The 18054-nt window shown below is 56.8% G+C and overlaps 1 protein-coding gene across 1 annotated transcript in view; it reads right to left on the bottom strand.

Moving 5' to 3' along the window:
- Positions 1-1248: 1248 nt before the first annotated feature.
- LOC117649377 overlaps positions 1249-18054 on the bottom strand; it is a 52880-nt gene continuing 36074 nt past the window's right edge. The window contains exons 2-3 of the mRNA XM_034392072.1: positions 7666-7826; positions 1249-6494 (exon numbers count right to left, since the gene is read on the bottom strand). Of these exons, the coding sequence (XP_034247963.1) occupies positions 6435-6494; positions 7666-7826 (221 nt within the window). The 3' untranslated portion in view covers positions 1249-6434. The remainder of the gene's footprint in view (positions 6495-7665; positions 7827-18054) is intronic.

Raw genomic sequence — 18054 nt, 5'->3', positions numbered from 1 at the left:
ATGAGGCAGACCAAAAGCCGTATAGGGCAAACAAAAACCGTATGCGGCAAACCAAAAACCGTATGAGGCAGACCAAAAGCCGTATAGGGCAAACAAAAAACCGTATGCGGCAAACCAAAAACCGTATGAGGCAGACCAAAAGCCGTATAGGGCAAACAAAAAACCGTATGCGGCAAACCAAAAACCGTATGAGGCAGACCAAAAGCCGTATCCCAAGTAATGTTCCAATTACAGCTAGAAAAAGACAAGTTTGTCCTTGAAAAAAAGTTTTGAGGCACCATTTTAAAAAAGGCGTTTCAAGAGGTGCTGATCAAAAGTAGATAGCTAAAAAAATTATTTTTTCTGGACCCAAAACTACCTAAGCCCAGTGGTAAAATGACCCAAAAATTAAATTGTTCACAGTTCCTCTAATAATTGCCTGACATGGCTGAAATTTTGTGGGGGTGTTAACCTATGGGTAGGCACCATTTAAGACAAAGAGGAGCGAAATCGCCGATGGTCTACTTCAAACGGCCCTGATATGCTCAAATCTTCAGTAAAAATAGTGAAATTGAGCAACTTTGAGAGCCCGTAGCATCCAAACCCGACGTCGTAGAGCCTCGTTCGACACGGCATTCGAAAGAGCGCATTTTTTTGAGTATCTGAGACCCATTTGGGTACTTTTTTGGATCTCGGTTTGCGAGAACCCATCTAGTCCCAAACCCTCGAAAACAGCTGTTTTTGGGGTGTTTAGACCCGTACCAAAGCCACAGGGGGTGTCGGATTTCGTCCAAGTGTCTTTTCGGCAGTTCGTATACATACAAGGAACCGATAAAACACCACAAGCGCCCGCTCCTAGGATGTCGCCGACCAAGTGGTTTTTTTTGTCTGGAGCTTCTCAAACTAAAAGGCCATGCCGCCGAGCACTTACTGTCACCCTTGGCAGGGGGCGGGGCGGGGCGCGACGTCGCTGCTGCTCTGCTGCAGAGCGGCGGCCGAAGCCCCTGCGAGCGGCGAGGTAGGCCAGCCCGCCGCGCTCGCGTGTGTTGCGGGCTGGCATTGGCCGTTCCGCGGCGCTCCAAGCCTCCAAGCCCACGGAACCACGGCGCAGCGTGATGCTGCGACTTGTCACCGGGGCTTCGTTTCAAGTTTGTTTTGTTTGGCTCGCGAAGACTCGTTTCTCTTCGATTTTATTTTTCAGGCGACCTCTCAGTCTCGCCTGCCTGGCCGAATGGAAGGTTTTCTCATAAGTAGGCAAACGGCGAGCGATTTTGTTCGAGGCTATTTATTTTTCTCAACCACCTTACGAACATACTACGATATGACTTTCACATACATAGTTAATTAACATTATAATAGTAAAATATACACATGTACAATATTCTCGAGGAGCATGCTCTCGAGTCTTAATGAATATCAGGCTTGATTGTAGTCAGAATCGAAGAAAAACGCCAACAAACGCCTACATCGTGTAGAAAACAACACTGTCCAGAGAAAGAAAATTGTAATGGAATGCACAAGGAGTATAACATGACGCCGCAGCAAGAGAACAAAATAACTTAGAAATAATGTAACAATTGAAATCAGGAACAAGTTACGCGCGGCTCCAATCGCACATCACCAGTATAATGTACACTCTACTCATAACAGTCATTGAATATACAGTTATCAACACAAATAACTAAGAAAAGTACAAAGTAACATCAATAGATCTTTAAGTTTAAAATTTGTTTTCAAACGTGATTTTTTACACTTGTGTTAGTTTATGTTTAAAAGAAAAATTCACAAAGTGCAAATGTGCAACACTAATAATTGTATAAGAATTAACAAGTGTGGCAGGATTTGATATCGTATCACAATGTTTGCAGTGCTGTTTTAAGTAGTCAACGTGCATATATAACGTTACAGCTAATGTGTGCTCTTAATATTAATATAAAAAAGATCTTTTATTAAAAAGATTTTGTGTTGGTGTGAATGTGTGTGTGTTTAGAGTGCAATGGATAGTTACTCTCAATATACATGTATAGGTGTTGGTGCAAAAGGGTTTGTTTCTAATAAGAATCCAAGGGAAACAAATGCAGTAAGTTACCGAGAAAAAAAATGAAGCGGCAATTTCAAACAATATTTTTGGCGTCGGCGAGTTACCACCTTAAATTAATGTTTTGTGCTGCTCCCAGAAAAGCAACCCTCAGCGGAAACTTCCCCAGTTGAGGTGGGAATATCCATTAACACTGTGTAGAGCAGAGGTACGGACCGATCAAAACAAAAAGAAATACATGTTTCTGAAATTGTAAATGAAAGAAAACAAGCGACATTAACTCCGAAGTATAATTTGTGAGACTCTAGCGAGGGAATACTAGGAACACTGAATGTTGCGAACGAGTTTTGCCACCAATTGATGTCATTCATTGCACATTGAACCACAGTTTCTTTTTAAATCCACACAGATCTCAAATAACATTACTGTCTATGAAAAATATTTCGACTTTGTCAACAACAATCTAGGCCTGATAAAGCTGAATTCTTCCTCGCAGTCTCGTTTTGTAATTTAGTAAACCTTGTTGGTTGCTTTAGGCCTTGTAGCGTGTAGTTAAGATTAACTAAGCCAAGATCGAGTTTGAAGTCACAAATAGAAAAAAAAGGAAAACATCTTTAGTTTTGGTCTCAGACGGTCCAAGCGACAAAAGTTTCAACAAATTTGTCACCTGGTGCGGCCACGAGTAGGGCATTTGGACGCGATGTCTATTCCTTCTTTCTTCAAATCGTTACACGACACTCATTACTCCTTAAAATATAGCCAAGCGGCCAAAGGAATATTTTATCCTCTATTCAGGTCCTTTTGAATATGAACAGGTTCTCTTGCACCAAGCAAAGCCTATCAGGATACGTTGAAGTTCGTGGGACTTCCCTCGTATACCACTTGCAAGCATCTTGTCCATGAAAGGTTTCCGAGACTCTGATCCTCTTTGTCCTTCAACACGAGACGGATATATTTGTGCGAGATCTCCTTTTCTCGCTCTTGTTTTGGCTAACAAATTGTGCTTTCTTTCCTCTTTGTCAATAAAGACACCCGGTGGCTCAGGATGGCACGAGTGTCATCTTCCGGGTGTCTTTCTTGAGAATCAAGCGACTGGTGCCTTACTTTATATTCGTGTCGTGGTTGAAGTCCAGCCTCCGGAGGAAAAGAACGACGGAAAAGCTTCATGTGACACTTAAACCAAAGCGACAAAAAGTACTCTCTCATAAATTTTGAAACCAGCTTTTCATAAACTGGTAGTTACATAAAAAATACTCTCCATGGTAAAGCCCATTTCCGCAGATTCAATCAAATTCTCCATAAATGTTTGAATTATCACTAACAGATAGTATGCGAAAAGAAAACTCTAGACTACAAAGACATATTTAAAATGTTAAATAATTTAATGACACTCATCAAACTCATCTAGGGAATCAGTTAGGGCACGCCGATTCCAATTATCTAGTTAAGCACACTTACTCTCTACAGCATGGCTACCAGCTTCTACGAATAACGATATAATTAACTAGTAATATAATATATTATGACATTAAATAATTGTAAATACGATATAGTAATTTAGCAACACGAGTTCTAACTTCATTGAATCTGCATCTTTGAACTGTACCACGCAATCTGTTTGTACTTTTCGCGCTGAACCGGATCCGAAATGATGAATACAAAGGGAGCACCATGTGCGAACCCCGAACGCAATGCCCAACGGCCTGATGGCAACACTTGCGAGGACACGAACACGGGGGACACGACACCAGAGCAACCGCGTGTCTCTGCGAGGATGCAGATTAAACAGGGCATTTATCGCGTAGACAGCTTACACAAACCTCCGCCTAGACCACAGCTAAAAAGTCTATTTTACTCAAAATAAAAGGGCAATGCATTTTTTACAGTTGTCTCAAAAATAAATTTTGTATCTCACAGAAAAATATATGTGAAGTATATGAGTGTTTCAAATCTACGTAGCTACTAAGTCTAAATTTCCCAGATTTTAAACGAGCGATTCAACCGCAGCTATGTTTGACTTTCTTTGTTGTAGCTCTTCCGACTCCGAGTTCAAAAATAGCAAGTTATGCAGTTAATGTCTTGGTAGACTCGCGGCATTGCAATATGGAACCAAAACAATGCGATGCTAATTTAAAGAAAGTCGCGCGCTCAAGGTATCTCTCTCCCTTCATATAGTGTTTTCTTTCGAGATACGTAGGCCGTATTATTACAACTTGCATTACAGAATATTAATTCAAAAAATTCACATTTCTCATTTATCACAAGAGCAAATTCAAAATCAACAAACGAGCTCGTGAAAAACACTCTAAGAACAGTGTAACAAAGCCAATAGTTCACTTACAAAAATTAAGCAACAGTGATAGCAAGAAAGTCTTGATATGATTAACAGTATTGCCATTGAATTTCCATCTTATGCAAAAAACAAGTACCACGTTTTTTTTTCACTAACTGTAAATCGCACAGGACGTTGCTTATTCCGTGAAAGCGCATACAATTTGCCTGTCTCGATTCGGAAACTGAAACGAAAATGAACAAATTTGAACCCATATAAAATTGTTGCACGTGAGAGAAAGTGACTGGAAATTAAAACGAAACGAGCTTACATCGCAAACCCCCAAATTGCTGACTTACATGAAATGTGTAACAATAGTGGTGCAATAGTGAGACCTACTCGTGGTCTAAAATCAACCTACCGAAGAACTTCCATTATATTATACTTATAGGAGCGACCACGGAGTTGCCGCTGGATAAGGCTCCAAGGGTCTTGGAGCTGCCTGAGACTATTTACAAGACGTTTCTTTCCTCTGTCAAGCAGCTCAGTCAAGTGCAGCCTGAGTGGTGCAAATATTAAAGAGTATAAGTATAGGCCAGACCTTCTAGGGCTGCAGCACCCCGCCTTGCGAGGCGTGTCGCACATTCCTGTCGTTGGATACTTGTTATGTCAACATCTTTTCTTTCCCGGACCGACTCTGAACCACGTGAGCCACTTTTCATTTTGTTGGGTTGCTGCTCCTGGACTCACGCGGCTCATGCTCGTCCTGTCGAAGGTTGCGCGCCCGTTCTCGACGTCGCCGCATTCCCACAAACGCCTTTTTACGTGAAAAGTTTCTAAAATAACTTGATGTCAGCTTAAACCGAGCGGAGTATACCGAGCGACTCAGGCCCGGCTCAGCTCCACCGCGCACGGGATTGCCTGCCCACCAGAGGCTGCTTCCCAGGACCCCTGTGACTGAATCGCACAGACGGAATCAAGACGCACTGTCGAACGCGGCGCTGATGCAGCGTTGAGCTACGACGGTACCACTGGCCTTCTTCCCACCCACATTCATCCTACCCACGCCGTCCTACGATTAAAAATAACAGCATATGGGACAACAAAGCAAGAAGAGAGAGATAGAGTGTAAGACATGAACCTATATTCCTACGTGTGCACATGTGTTCGAACTATACTAATCAGAAACACTATCAGGTACTGGATAAATATGCAGCCGCCCGAGCGTCAATTTGGCATTAACTCTTTGATGCACCGCTAGAGAGTGCCCCACTCCAACCGCCTCGTCTACCGATTCATGCCCAGCGCACCCAGTCCAGTGCCGTGACAAGAGAGTGACACGCTTTTCGTCGAGTGAGACAGGAGGGGAGAATACGCGTGTAAACAAACGGAAAAGTATTCACTCCTAAACCCAGGATCCAGATAGTTCCAGCTGGAGGCAGCGAGGCGGCGAGACGGCGAGGCGCCGGCCTCGCCAACAACGCACCACTCTCTTTCTTTCATTCTGTCTTTCTTCTTTTCCCGATCGGCGCTGCGATGGGTGACAAAACCCAACGAATTCACTTCACGATGCGGATCTCGGTGCTCGGAGCGACACGGCGCCGCGCAAACCAATGGGAAGCAACGGCAGCCAAGGGCAGCCAAGGGCAACCAAGGGCAACCAAGGGCAGCCAATGGCAACCAAGGGCAACCAAGAGCAACCAAGAGCAACCAAGGGCAACCAAGGGCAACCAAGGGCAACCAAGGCAACCAAGGGCAACCAATGGCAACCAAGGGCAGCCAAGGGCAACCAAGGGCAACCAATGGCAACCAAGGGCAACCAAGGGCAGCCAAGGGCAGCCAAGGGCAACCAAGGGCAACCAAGAGCAACCAAAGGGACCGATGAAAGCGGGAGTGTTGCAGGTTAAGGGAAGACTACAACTGAAGACTTGGCCGTCGCTCTGTGGCGCTGCCGCGCTGCGGCGGGCTCCCTGACACAGTCACGTCGCTTGGTCCACCGGTTGATTCAAGGCCTTCTTCTCCTCGCTCCTCTTCTTGTCTTCTTGTCTTCGTGTCAGGCAGCGCGCTCGGCGGCAGTCGCCTCTACAGGCAGCAGCAAAAGAGAGAAGGGGGTGGGGTGGAGCCCGTCGCGGCGCGTCGCGGCCTCTAGCGCCCTCTCGCCCAGCGGAGCAGGGCGTCGGCCAGCAGGTCTAGATGAGCCTTTGTCTGCAACAGAGAGAACGTGGGGGTTAGTGCAGTGCAACAGTGCATACTGCGACGACCTTGACAAGAGCTAAAGCTTTAGGTGGACCGTATCGAGAGTTGTAAGCGCTTGGCCAGACACAACACTTTAACATTCCACTTCCACTTTGTTCTGCCCACCGCCTCCAGACGCGGCCCCGCTGACTAGGCAGCGCCCCTCCGGACGCGCCTCCGGCCGGCAAAATTTGAAAAGACCGGGAGGGGAGGGGGGCTCTGTTCGGATTCGGGTCAATTAATTCGAATCAGTGGCCGTCAGCCAGCGGCAATGCCGCGACCCTCGGCGCGTTGGCCGGGGCGGGGCGGCCGGGGCGGGGCGGCCGGGGCGGGGCGGGTGCGGCGCGCGGCGGCCTTGAACACGGGCCAGTGGGTGGGGTCGCGCCTCCGTGCGCCTCCCCGTGCCGTGCGCCTGCTCGTGCGCCTCCCCGTGCGTCTCCCCGACCGTGCGTCTCCCCGACCGTGCGTCTCCCCGACCGCTGTGCCTCCCCGCGCGCCCCGACTCATGCCGTCTAAAGGTCATGGGAGACACTGCACTCGCATTAGTGGCGGTCGCCGGCCGGCTGTGATTCCCCTGCTCGTCATCGCCGTCATCACGGCCGTCATCACGGCCGCCAACGCGCCGCAAAAACGACTCGAGGGAGCGGGGCCAAACTGCCAAACGCCCTTCATCGCCAGCAGACTGATTCCAAGAGCCGTCGCTCTGTCTGCCTCGCACTCATGGGGTGGCCTCATAGGTGCGAGAGAGACAGAGCGACGAAAACGACTCTCGGAATCAGTCTGCTGGAAGGGGAACGTACTGGAAAACACGCACGCACCGCCAGAGGGGTGAAACCGCGGTGACACCGCGCAGTGAGCGTGTGTGAGACATCGCGTTTTCGGTTGGCCGGCTTGTTCGAGTGGCACAGGCCTAACTGCCGACTGATTGCTGGTCTCGTATCGCCTCTCGGCTCAGAGTCACCATGGTGTCACCCTCGATAGACGAGTGACCTAGAGCCATCACCACTTTTTAAGTTCTGAAGAAGAAAAAGCCTGTAAAGTCGTTTTCGTCGCTCTGTCTCTCTCACACCCATAAGGACGCCTTATGAGTGCGAGAGAGACAGAACAAGGAAATCGACTTTCAGTCCGCTGTGTGACTCACCGTCTTGTAGAACATGCAGGCCTGCCGGTCCTCGTCCTCCCCCGAGGGACAGTCGATGAAGCCGTCGCACAGCACGTGGTCGTCTATACACCGATACCGGCCCATGTGGTCGGGGGTCGGGCAGGCGAAGCGCTCCATGCCGTCGTCAGCGGGCGGACACTCTGCAACAGGACGCACAGTGTAAAGACTCTGGAGAACAGCGCGGCATACTGCGCGTCGTCGAATTGTGGTGTGGCCGTGGACACCCCGCGTCCATTGTTCGCCCACAAAACAGGACCTTGTGGCCCTCCCCATCCGCGAGGCTACGCCTGGGCTACGCCAGGCGCGGCGGTGTTTGGACGGCAACATTGTGGTCGTTCCAGGAAGCTTGGCCCTCGGCGCTGCGTAGCGCGTACCGCGTACCGCGCTACCGGCCGTTACAAGCCGTCTGGCGGCGTTGTTCGAGCCTCGCTCCTCGCCCAATGCCCCTCGCCTCCCCCTTTTACGGCGCGCTGTCCGCCAATATGACTTTGTTGCTTCCGCGGCCTTCGGGCGGACTTCGGGCGGCCTTCGGAAGGCCTTCCCGCCGGAAGTGACCTTGCCAGTTCCAGTGCAGCAGCAGCGCCTGACTCGGCCCGACTCGGCCCGACCGCTCTCTGGAGTGCCTCACTTTTCAAAGGAAACTTCAAAAACTTAAAGGTCTGACGTTTGATGAAGCAAAGGAAGAAAAAAGTAACCAAACTGTGCACAACAGAGCTACAACGGCGGCAAGACGTATTGGGAGCGACCGTCCGCTTTGAACGTCGGGCCACGCTTCTCGTCATGCCTGGCCACCCGAAAATCTCGCACGCACCTGATGTCACCCTCTTTGGCGGTCCGCCATGTTCAAACGACGGCCAAAGTGTCTTTCGGCGCTGGGGCGCTTCATAGTCGGGCGCGGGCCGGGCTTGCCCTGCTTGCCGGCCAAGGCTTAGGCGGCGGGCTTTCGGCGCGGGGCTTTCGGCGCGGCTTCCAGGGGCTTTGCGGAGGGCTCTGGCCGGGTTGATGAACGACATTCATTACAGCAACATGTTCGGACAATGCCGGCAACGCGTACACGCTCAAAAACACGCGGCCCGGAGCGCGGGGCTGGGCCGGGCCCGCCGCACAGTGGGCCAGAAGACCGGTCAGGCGGCCAAAGACGCATTTTGAGCTCTAGAGTTGCTAAATGGGATTCGATCCAAACGTGTGACCCCACCAATGGTTTGCTCTCGGAACAAGGAATCCATTGGTGGGGTCACACGTTCGGTTCGAGTCCTTTTAGCTACTCTGAAGCTAAAACCGCGTCTAGAGGTTTGCCCGCCTGCACCCGGTCTTCTGGCCCACTGTGGGCCGCACCCGCCGCCTGCCCCTCCGGTACTTCCGGTACTTCCGGCACGGCAGCCTAGAAGGGTCGGCCGGAAGCAGTCGGGGCCTGTCCCCGGGCCTGTCCCCGGGCCTGTCCCCGGGCCTGTCCCCGGGCCTGTCCCTGGCAGCCACTTAGCGGAGGAAACGTCGCCCAAACGAGCGTCCTGGGTCCTGGCGGTCCTGGTGGTCCTGGCGGCGCCCCGTCTGAGGCCGAGAGCGGACCCTGGCCTGCCTGGCCTGCCTGGCTGAGGCCCGGCGTGGCGCGCTCAATCAATTTCCGTGCCGTCTCGGCCAGGTTGGCACGGTGGGACGGCGGGGACGGCCTCGACACAGCCTCCAGCCTTGCCCTGCCCCGCCCCGCCCCGCGCGGATCAACACGGCCGCCATGGCACCCTGTAAGCCGCAGCCAGTTTGTTCATTAACCGGCCGCTGGGCTGGAGGGCCGCGACAGAGGCCCTGGGCAGAGGCTCGGCAGAGGCTCGGCAGAGGCTCCATCGGGGTGGGGTGCCCAGCCCACGGCCACAGGGCACCGGGGTCACGCGGGGGCCAGCGCGGCGCACTGCGACGATGGAAACTGCTTTGCCATTCTTTTGTAAGCCTCGCGCCGCTTGCGCCTACTGCAGCGGTGATGCGCCCCGCCCCGCCTGCATACACTGCATGACCTTTGACTCGACGACCCTCCGCTTGGCCCCGCCCCGCCCCACCCCGCTTTGGCTTCGCTGCCTTCCCGTGCCCTTTCCATTGTGAGGCAAAACGTTGCGGACGCCGCGTCCCAGACAATGCTGCATTGTCAAGGCCGGGCCCACGTCCAGTGCGTGCCAGACACGACGGCGGCCTCGACGGCGGCGCCGGGCAAGGCGGGGCCGCGGCCCGCGAAATGGTGCGCGCCAAACACGAAGACGGCGCCCCGACTGCAGACTCATTTCGAGAGCCGTCATCGTCGCTCGCACTAGGGGCGTCCCCTAGGTGCAAGAGGGACAGAGCGACCAAAATGGTTCTCGGAATAGTCTCCTGGCCGGAGGTTGCAGCCTCGGTGAGGGATTTGTGAAAAGCGCGTGGCGGGCACGGGGCACGGCGGCGCCAGGGGCCGCACACCGGGCCACACCGGGCCACACCGGGCCACACCGGGCCACACGTGTGCTGCAAACACCGGGCACGCTAAGGGCCGCGCCCTGGGCCGCCATGGGCCGCCCTGCGCACACACGCGCGGCGCATGACCGGGATACGGCGCCGGAGACCCTCTTCATCATCATCAGACAGCACGACCCAGCAGCAGCATCGCACGCGAATTCAATTAATTTTTGACGCGCCAGGCCGGGCAGGCTGGCTGGCTGGTCCTGCTCTCCTTGAATAGGAGCCCGGGGAGTGATTTCGCGCTACGGTCCCACCTCTCTCTCTCTCTCTCTCTCTCTCTCTCTCTCTCTCTCTCTCTCTCTCTCTCTCTCTCTCTCTCTCTCTCTCTCTCTCTCTCTCTCTCTCTCTCTCTCTCTCTCCCTCTTTGCGAGGGCAGACAGCCGTGTGTACCGCGCCACGGTGGCCCAGACACGCTCCGCTCCGCGCCAGTTTGTACCGCCGTCCTGTCTCTGCTTTCCAGCGCCAGTCGTGTGTTTTAGATCGACTTTAATCGAAGTGTCCATTAATCTCTGGCCATTAGCGGGTCGACATCAAAGTCCCGGGCCCTGTCCCGGGGAGGGGGGGGGGGAGACCCACTCTACCAAAGAGGGTGGGCGTGCGTCCAAGGACCCTGTCCGACCCTGTCCGGCACGCCGAGCGCGCCGAGCGTAGCCGAGCGGGCCCGGCCCGGGCAGGGTGGGAGCGGCCGGGGGAATCGCCAAACACGGCATGAAAGTCGATTTGCGCAGATCAAAGCCCAGCCCGGCCGAGATTGGAGGTGGCAACGCGACGGCGAGGCGTGCGAGGCGGGGCGGGGCGCCGCCGCCGAAGCGCCGCCAGGGTACTTCCTCAATGGCGTCTTAATGAGCGTTGTCTCGCTAAAAGCGCCCGAGTCACTCCATTATGTTACCATTACGGGACTCCGCTTTCGTCCGGCCGGTGCGGGCAAGGCCAGGGCCAGGGCCAGGGCCAGGACCGTGCAGCCAAGGCGGCCCGTTGGGTCGCCGGCCTCCCTATGCCCCGCATTGCCCTGACACGGGTCGGTCGGGTGGTTACAAGTCTCCCCGGGGCTTTCCTGGAGGCGTCGCGCTGCTGAAAGCGGTGAAAGCACTGAAAGCCGGCGGCGGACGGCGATGAAAGCGAGTTTGAAAGCCGTTGAAAGCGCGCGCTCTCCCCCGCCCGCCGAGTCCCGCCCGATGCATTACTCTGGCTAATCACGGCCAGGTGCCGCGGCCACCACCAGGGCGGGGCGGGGCGGCCCCACCGGATGTCGCCCCGAGCCCTGTTTCAGCAGGTTGGCCGCCGGAGGGGTCGGGGGAAGTCTCCCACTGTCTGCCACCAGCAGCACGGCGGCCGACGCCAGGCAAAGGCTAGGCCGCCCTGAGCGTATCGGAAGACGTGCGGCGAGGGTCGGGGAAGGGGGAGGGGGAGGGCGAGGTGACCCCCGGAGGCGACTTGCGTTGTCGTCAGCCTGGGGGGTGCCTGCCGGGCCCTACCTGTGTAGGTGCGACTTGACACGTCATTACTGACGTAGATTGAATGGGGTGCAGGAAAGCAGCCCCTCGCGGCAAGCAGCGCAAGCAGCAGGGGCCCCGGGGCGGAGTTGGTGACACGCCGCCAGGCCCGCCACGCCCTGCGTGTCTGCGGGGCCACCTTCCTCCTCCTGCCTGCCTCGGCCTGCTAATAACGTGCTGGGTCGCCTCGTCGTCGCCTCGTCTCACCCCGCCGTGAAAATGGACTTGTGTAGTTTGACGGGGCTTGTGGTCGCCCCGCGTCGCCCAGGCCGATCCGCCCAATATATCTGTGTGCTTCGCCACTCCCGCCTCCCCACTGCGTTGGAAGGGCCTAGGCTCGTCGCGTCTGCGGCGGCGTCGCTCCGATTGCGTCTGTGTGCGTGCGGTCGTTGTCCATGTCCGTCCGTGTGTGCGCGTGTTTGTGCTGAGGCGAGCAAAGGGGATCAATGCGTGCTTGTTGGCCAAAGATAGTTTAGTGTGTGGCCGCCTGGCCGCGAACTTTGGGGTGAACGAGCTGCCGGTTTTCCGTCCCCTACGCACCCGAAGCGTGGGCGTCGGGGGCCGCAGGGCACCGCAGGGCACCGCAGGGCGGGCCGAAGCGCGCGGCAAAAATAGAGTGGTGTAATGTTGGCGCTGCTCGGCACGGCACGGCACGGCAAGGCGAGTCGCTCCTCAGGACAGGAGGGGCCTTGCCGCTAAAGAGAAGGAGTAGCCGAGGCAATGGCCACCCCCAGTCCAGCCCCGCCCCCCGCCCCCCGCCCGCCCGGCGCCGCACCTTGACATGTTTAGGAGTTCACCATGAGCCTGACCTCTTGCAGCACTGCGCCCTCTCTCCCACCCCCGGCTACCCTTCACCGCCGCCCCGAAATGGATCAGTCGACACGCCGCGACACAGGGCAAACTTTCTTTCGCCAGGCCGAACCCAAGGCAGCGCGTGGCGCGTGTGGTATCTTCTTGACCCTCTCCGGTTCCCATGGCGACGTCTAGCCTCGTTCACAGATTGCAGGAATTCCCCCGAAAATATACGAATGTTGGCTTTACGGCTCGACCTCCCTCTCCGTCGGCGAGGTCGGCCCGGGTCGGCCTGCCGCTGGAGCAGGAGGCGTCGGCAAACGCGCGGCCGACGCACCTGTGGCCCACGCCACCCAGGCCGCCCTGGCCCTGGCCACCTACACTGCCGCCGCGGCCGCCGCCCTCCCCACGGACAGGCTATACATATTTTACGGGCCTCGGCGTGCCGCGCACCGCACCGCGAATAGTAATGTGTAATAATGTCGAATGATTTCGAACCACCGCGGATCAAATTTCGAAGTCATCAGGCTGACGCGCGCAGTGGGCCCGCCCCGCCCCGCCCCGCCCCGCCCCGCCCCGCCCCGCCCCGCCCCGCCCCGCCCCGCCTCCCGGACCCCGGGGCGCGGCGGCCGCCAGCGGCTCTAGCGGGGTCCATCCCGTTATTGGTCGGGGCGCGCCGTGTCCGTCTCCATGGAAACGACGCATGCCTCGTTTGATTCCAGTGGCTAAGACCACGGTGCGCTGAGCCCGGCGGCGTCTTTCAAATGCTTCCCATTTCACTGCCTTTGAACAAATTGAAGAGGCGGGGCGCAGTTGAGCCCCCGGAACTCCTCTAGCAGATAAGTTCCTCAACTTAACAGTTTCAGTGTGCCCTAAAATGTGGTTTCTTGTCCTGAGATTTCCTCCTGGCCGTGGCCTTGAGTTTAGCGTATTTTCATTACGACCTTGTAATTCTCTTGATCTCGCCGAAGGCATCTCCAGGGACAAGATTACACCTTTTTGGGTGTTTCCCTCGGCCGTTCTCCGCTCTCCCTTTCGCCCTTCGCCTCCGCGCTCAGCCTCGGCAGCCCCGGCAGCCTCGGCAGCCAGCCAAGGCGGCAAAGTTAATCCCCGGATATTACCCCTCGGTGGGGCAGCAAAATCGTCAAACCGTAATCAGCCAAGTTGTGTTAAAAACGAGGGCTTTGTTCTGAGAACGATTATGGTTCGGCGCGAACCGCGACGCGGCCGCCAAGTTGAGAAGAAGCGGCGGCGGCAAGGCGGCAAGGCGGCAAGGCGGTGGCCGAGGCGGGGGCGGTGGCCCGGGGCGTGCGGTGATGAGCTGTCGGCATTTCAATACAATTTGAATGAATGAATAATTGGCGCCAACAGAGGCGGCGGAAAAGGGAGAGAAAGGGAGAGCGAGGACAACGGAGCCAGGACGGTAGACGGACAGACGGACTATCAGGCAGAAGGCAGACAGGCAGACAGGCAGACGGGCAGACAGACAGGCAGACGGTTAGCCCGGCGACAAATTCACGACCCGCACCGCTTCTTCCAGTCCGGCGCGGCCAAGCACGGCCGTTCGGCACGAGAATGTTGCGCACATTTGGCGCGAGAAATGTGGCGGAGAATCGCGAATCGCGGCGGCTGCTTGAATGCGGAGAGCCGATCGGGGAGTCCGGGGCCGCGGGTGAGCGCTCTGCGCTCTGGAAAGCACTGGAAGGCGACTGTCCAGGACGGCGGCGGTGTCGGCCACGCCTTGAGCACGCCGACGGGGCGGACCGAGGCGGACCGAGGCGGACCGAGGCCTCAACGCCACTTATCCATTCCGTGTCCCATGAATTTCAGGACACCCGCGCATCCGTCCGCGAGCTTTTTATTCATGAGCCGGCGGGTCTCTGGTTCCACCCTTCGCTCCACCCTTCGCTCCACCCTGCAGACCGATTCCGAGACTCTCTTTCGTCGCCCCGTGTCTCTCGCACCTGTACGGCACGGCCCGTGAGTGCGAGAGAGACAGGGCGACGAAAGCGACTCCCGGAACCAGTCCCCAGGGGCCGGCGACGTGGCGGGCGGGGCGCGGAGCGTAGCGCGACCAGTCAGGCGGCAGGCTGAATCTGGATATGAATCTGAATCCAGCACCCATGCGCTTTTCCATGCCGTAGAGCGCCAGCGCGCCAGCGACAGGGGTTCGAGGAAGCTGATCGACTTAAGGTCAGAATACTATCCCGTTAACATAGTCCCGGCCGTAGTCGCGCCCCAGCCCAAGGCCACCCACCGTCCCACTATCACCCCGTGTTGTACATGTTGAAGCAGCTGCTCCAGGCCCTCCAGGGCGGCTGTATTCTTTCGCTTCCGACCCTTCCCCTCCTTCCACGCGAACGGAAAACAACTAGCAACAACAACATCAAAATAGCTCGCAAGGTGTACGCCGGGACGTGCCATGGCGGTGCCACGGCGTATCGGGCTCCTCCTCCGATGGGCTTGGCTAGGCTTGGCAAGGCTTCACCGGGCCTGGCGCCTCGCCTGGCGCTGTCTCTCTCTCGTACATCCCACGCCTGGATACTCCTATTTCGGTCCTCGCGGCCGGAGGCGCTTCCCTTGGCGTGCTTTCGAAAAGCCATTTCGGGGCTTCGGCGCGGTCGAATTTAAATGTTTGATGTGAGCGCGATCCAAGAATACGTCCATGCGTGGGCCTCGGGGAGTGTTCTCTGCCGCAGAGAGACACACACACGCAGACAGACCACTCCACTGTGCAAGTGACACCGAGCCAATCGGTGCAAAGCCAGACTGTGCACTTCCCCGCGTACTGCACGTGTTTGATTGTTTGATTGCAATTAGGCCTACCCTCACGCACACGTGCTCTCGGCAAACACACTCACACAGACACACTCACTCACACGCACGCAGATCGTTAAGTAGTGCCACAGGCTGTTGCTGGCAAATGCACGAGTCAACAACAGGGCACAGTCACTTTGCGTCCGGCGTCCAGCCGCCGCCGGCCGCGCGCTTAAACACCACTAGACCTGTTGAACAGCACGCCACGCCGCACCGCGCCGCGCACCACCACGCCCCGCGGCAGGGCGGGGCATTGCACACAGTGCCCACGGCCGACCCGCGCAATGAGTGGCGCGGAACGCCGAACAAGTTGCGTCATTAACACAGATTACGCGTGAACCTCCCGCGGCCCGCCCCGCCTCGGCCCCGCCCGGCCCCGCCGGTCGCATGCGGTGTGTGGCCTCGGCCGGCCTCGGCCTGAAAGTCCCCCAAAAGGGCCGCCGTGCTGGCCGCAGCACGCAGCTCAATTCGCTTCGACCCCCGGGCCGGGAACTACGGGTCGCATCAAAGTTGCCTCAACTCCAGGGTTTGTTTTACGCGGAGCCACCAGTCTGTCGGTGAGTTCCCGATTCCGTCACGTGTCCGCGACGTGTCCGCGACGTGTCACTGACGTGTCACTGACGTGTCACTGACGTGTCCGTGACCCCTTGTCCACTGCCAGCGTACTCGCCCTGCGGGGCAGCCGACAGCCCGTCGAGCGAGCCGGCAAACAGACGCGGACAAGTGACGGACAGGCAAACACACGTTGGACGGACTGGCGGTCAGGTAAAGCGGCAGACAGTTTAGATTATAAAAAGCGCTTCCTGGTGGACGGGCGCGCGGACAGACAGACAGACAGACAGGTGGACAGACAGACGGACAGGAAGGCCGAGCCCTGTTACCCCAGCCATCCGTCCGCGTCATGCGCCAAATTTTCTCTCTGCTCATTTTATACTCGAGGCGTGCACGCGTATTTCTCATCCGCATCCAATCAGCGCAGTGGGGGCGGCGTGGCCCCGGGGGCGGCAGGGCGGCACGGCGGGATGGCCCGGATGCGAGGGGGCACGACGGTGGCGCCCTGTGGACGTTTTGAAATCCGAGCCGGGATTCGATTAAGGCAGCAGGGGTGGCCAGACAGGGGACCAAACGAACCGTGCGCGTGTGGTGTGTGCGAGTGTGGTGCCAATGCGTCGTGCCTGTCTAGACGCGGGAGAGGGAGAGAGAGAGAAGAGGAAAGCTGGAGGGGGTAAATTGTCAGCAATAATAATTTAGGAGGATCTGCATGCACATGATCACTCAGTTCTTCACCGTCACGCGATCGACTTCCAATATGCAGCTGAATTAAGTTTTTGTGGCGTGAAAATGAACATTCTATTTTCAACAGACCCTTTGAATTTTTAGAGGGGGTAACAACTTCGGTAATCCGGCTGACAGCAAAATGGTAATCCGTCATCCGGATGACCAGAAATTTACTAGTCGTTACCCCCTCGGAATTTTCGCTATTTTCGCTGTCTCCGCGGGTGCCTTAAATTAATGGAAGGAGCGGCTTTGACCAAGGTGGTGCCGCGTCTTCACAGCGAACGGGCGGACCACGCGAGCACACCATAAGCAGAGCAGCGGAGCGGCAAAGCAGTGCGAGCCGGCGTAATGAATCCGCCAGACAGACGTGCACCCCGGGATGCTCTTTGAGCTCTCTCTCTCTCTCTCTCTCTCTCTCTCTCTCTCTCTCTCTCTCTCTCTCTCTGACCTCGAAAAATCTTGGCGCGGCCCGACTGTCTCTCTCTCTCCCTCGGCCGACTTGTGAGCACGCGCGTCCCGAATGGGAGAGGATGAGGCGCTGGAGAGAGGAAGGCAAGGCAAGGCGCAACGCGCCCCGTCCAGATTTTTATCTCTGGAATCTTCGCAAGTGGCCTCCGTGACGTCATTGCTGGGCCAAATAAAAAGGGGAGAGGAGGAAGCAGGAGCAGCAGCTGCGGTGGTGGAGCCCCTGTGATGCAGCGGTTAGGCAACCCGGTGGACACGCGTGACCACCGCGCTGCCGAAGCTTGGCACTCCGGGCGGTCAGCCCGATTCGGAGAGTCGTTTTCGTCGCTCTGTCTCTCTCGCGCTCATGGGGCAGTCCGTGTAGATGCGAGAGAGACAGGACGGGAAGGGGAATGAGAAAGAAGCCGTGGCGGTCCACGGTGACGCGGCGGAAGACGAGAACGCCTAGCGGTGCCTACACTGGCAGGGCCGAAGGGTCACGGAAGGGGCGCGGCCCGTGGGGCCGTGGGGGCAGCGGGGGCAGCGGGGGCCGCGCTCGCCGGGGTTTCCGAAGGATGTTTCCGGCCCATTCAAGCCTCTCGCTGTTATCATATCAATTTCCCCTGGAGGCACTTACCGGGCTACTTTCAGCCCTGCCTGCCTGCCTGCCTCGTCGTTCTGATGAGCACGCTGTGGACACCGCGGGGTGTCGCGCGGATCAATTTATATTCACAGGAGAGTAATTATCACCGCGGCGTTTCCCAGCGCGGCCGGCCCCGCCCCGCCCCCAACAACGCGTTCCATTCCGTCATCCGTGGGACGGGCGTGGCGCGGTGCGGTGCGGCGCGGCGCGATGCCTCGGGACAGCGACACGGATAATGCATTCAAGAGCAAGCGCGCGCGTTCAAACGGCAAATTTCTCACAGCAGGTTGTTAGCGCTCAGAAGCGCTCCCTAGCGGCAGCAGCGGCGGCGGCGCCTTCAGTGCGTCCTCCGAGCCAAGCCGGCCTCCGAGGGGACGGCGTGCTTGCCGAGCACGCACAATAAGAAAGATGCGGGGCGGTTGA

Source organism: Thrips palmi, unplaced genomic scaffold (assembly GCF_012932325.1).
Source record: "Thrips palmi isolate BJ-2018 unplaced genomic scaffold, TpBJ-2018v1 HiC_scaffold_4, whole genome shotgun sequence".
Taxonomy (NCBI): Eukaryota; Metazoa; Arthropoda; class Insecta; order Thysanoptera; family Thripidae; genus Thrips; species Thrips palmi.
This window is presented reverse-complemented; position numbering and strand designations above follow the sequence as displayed.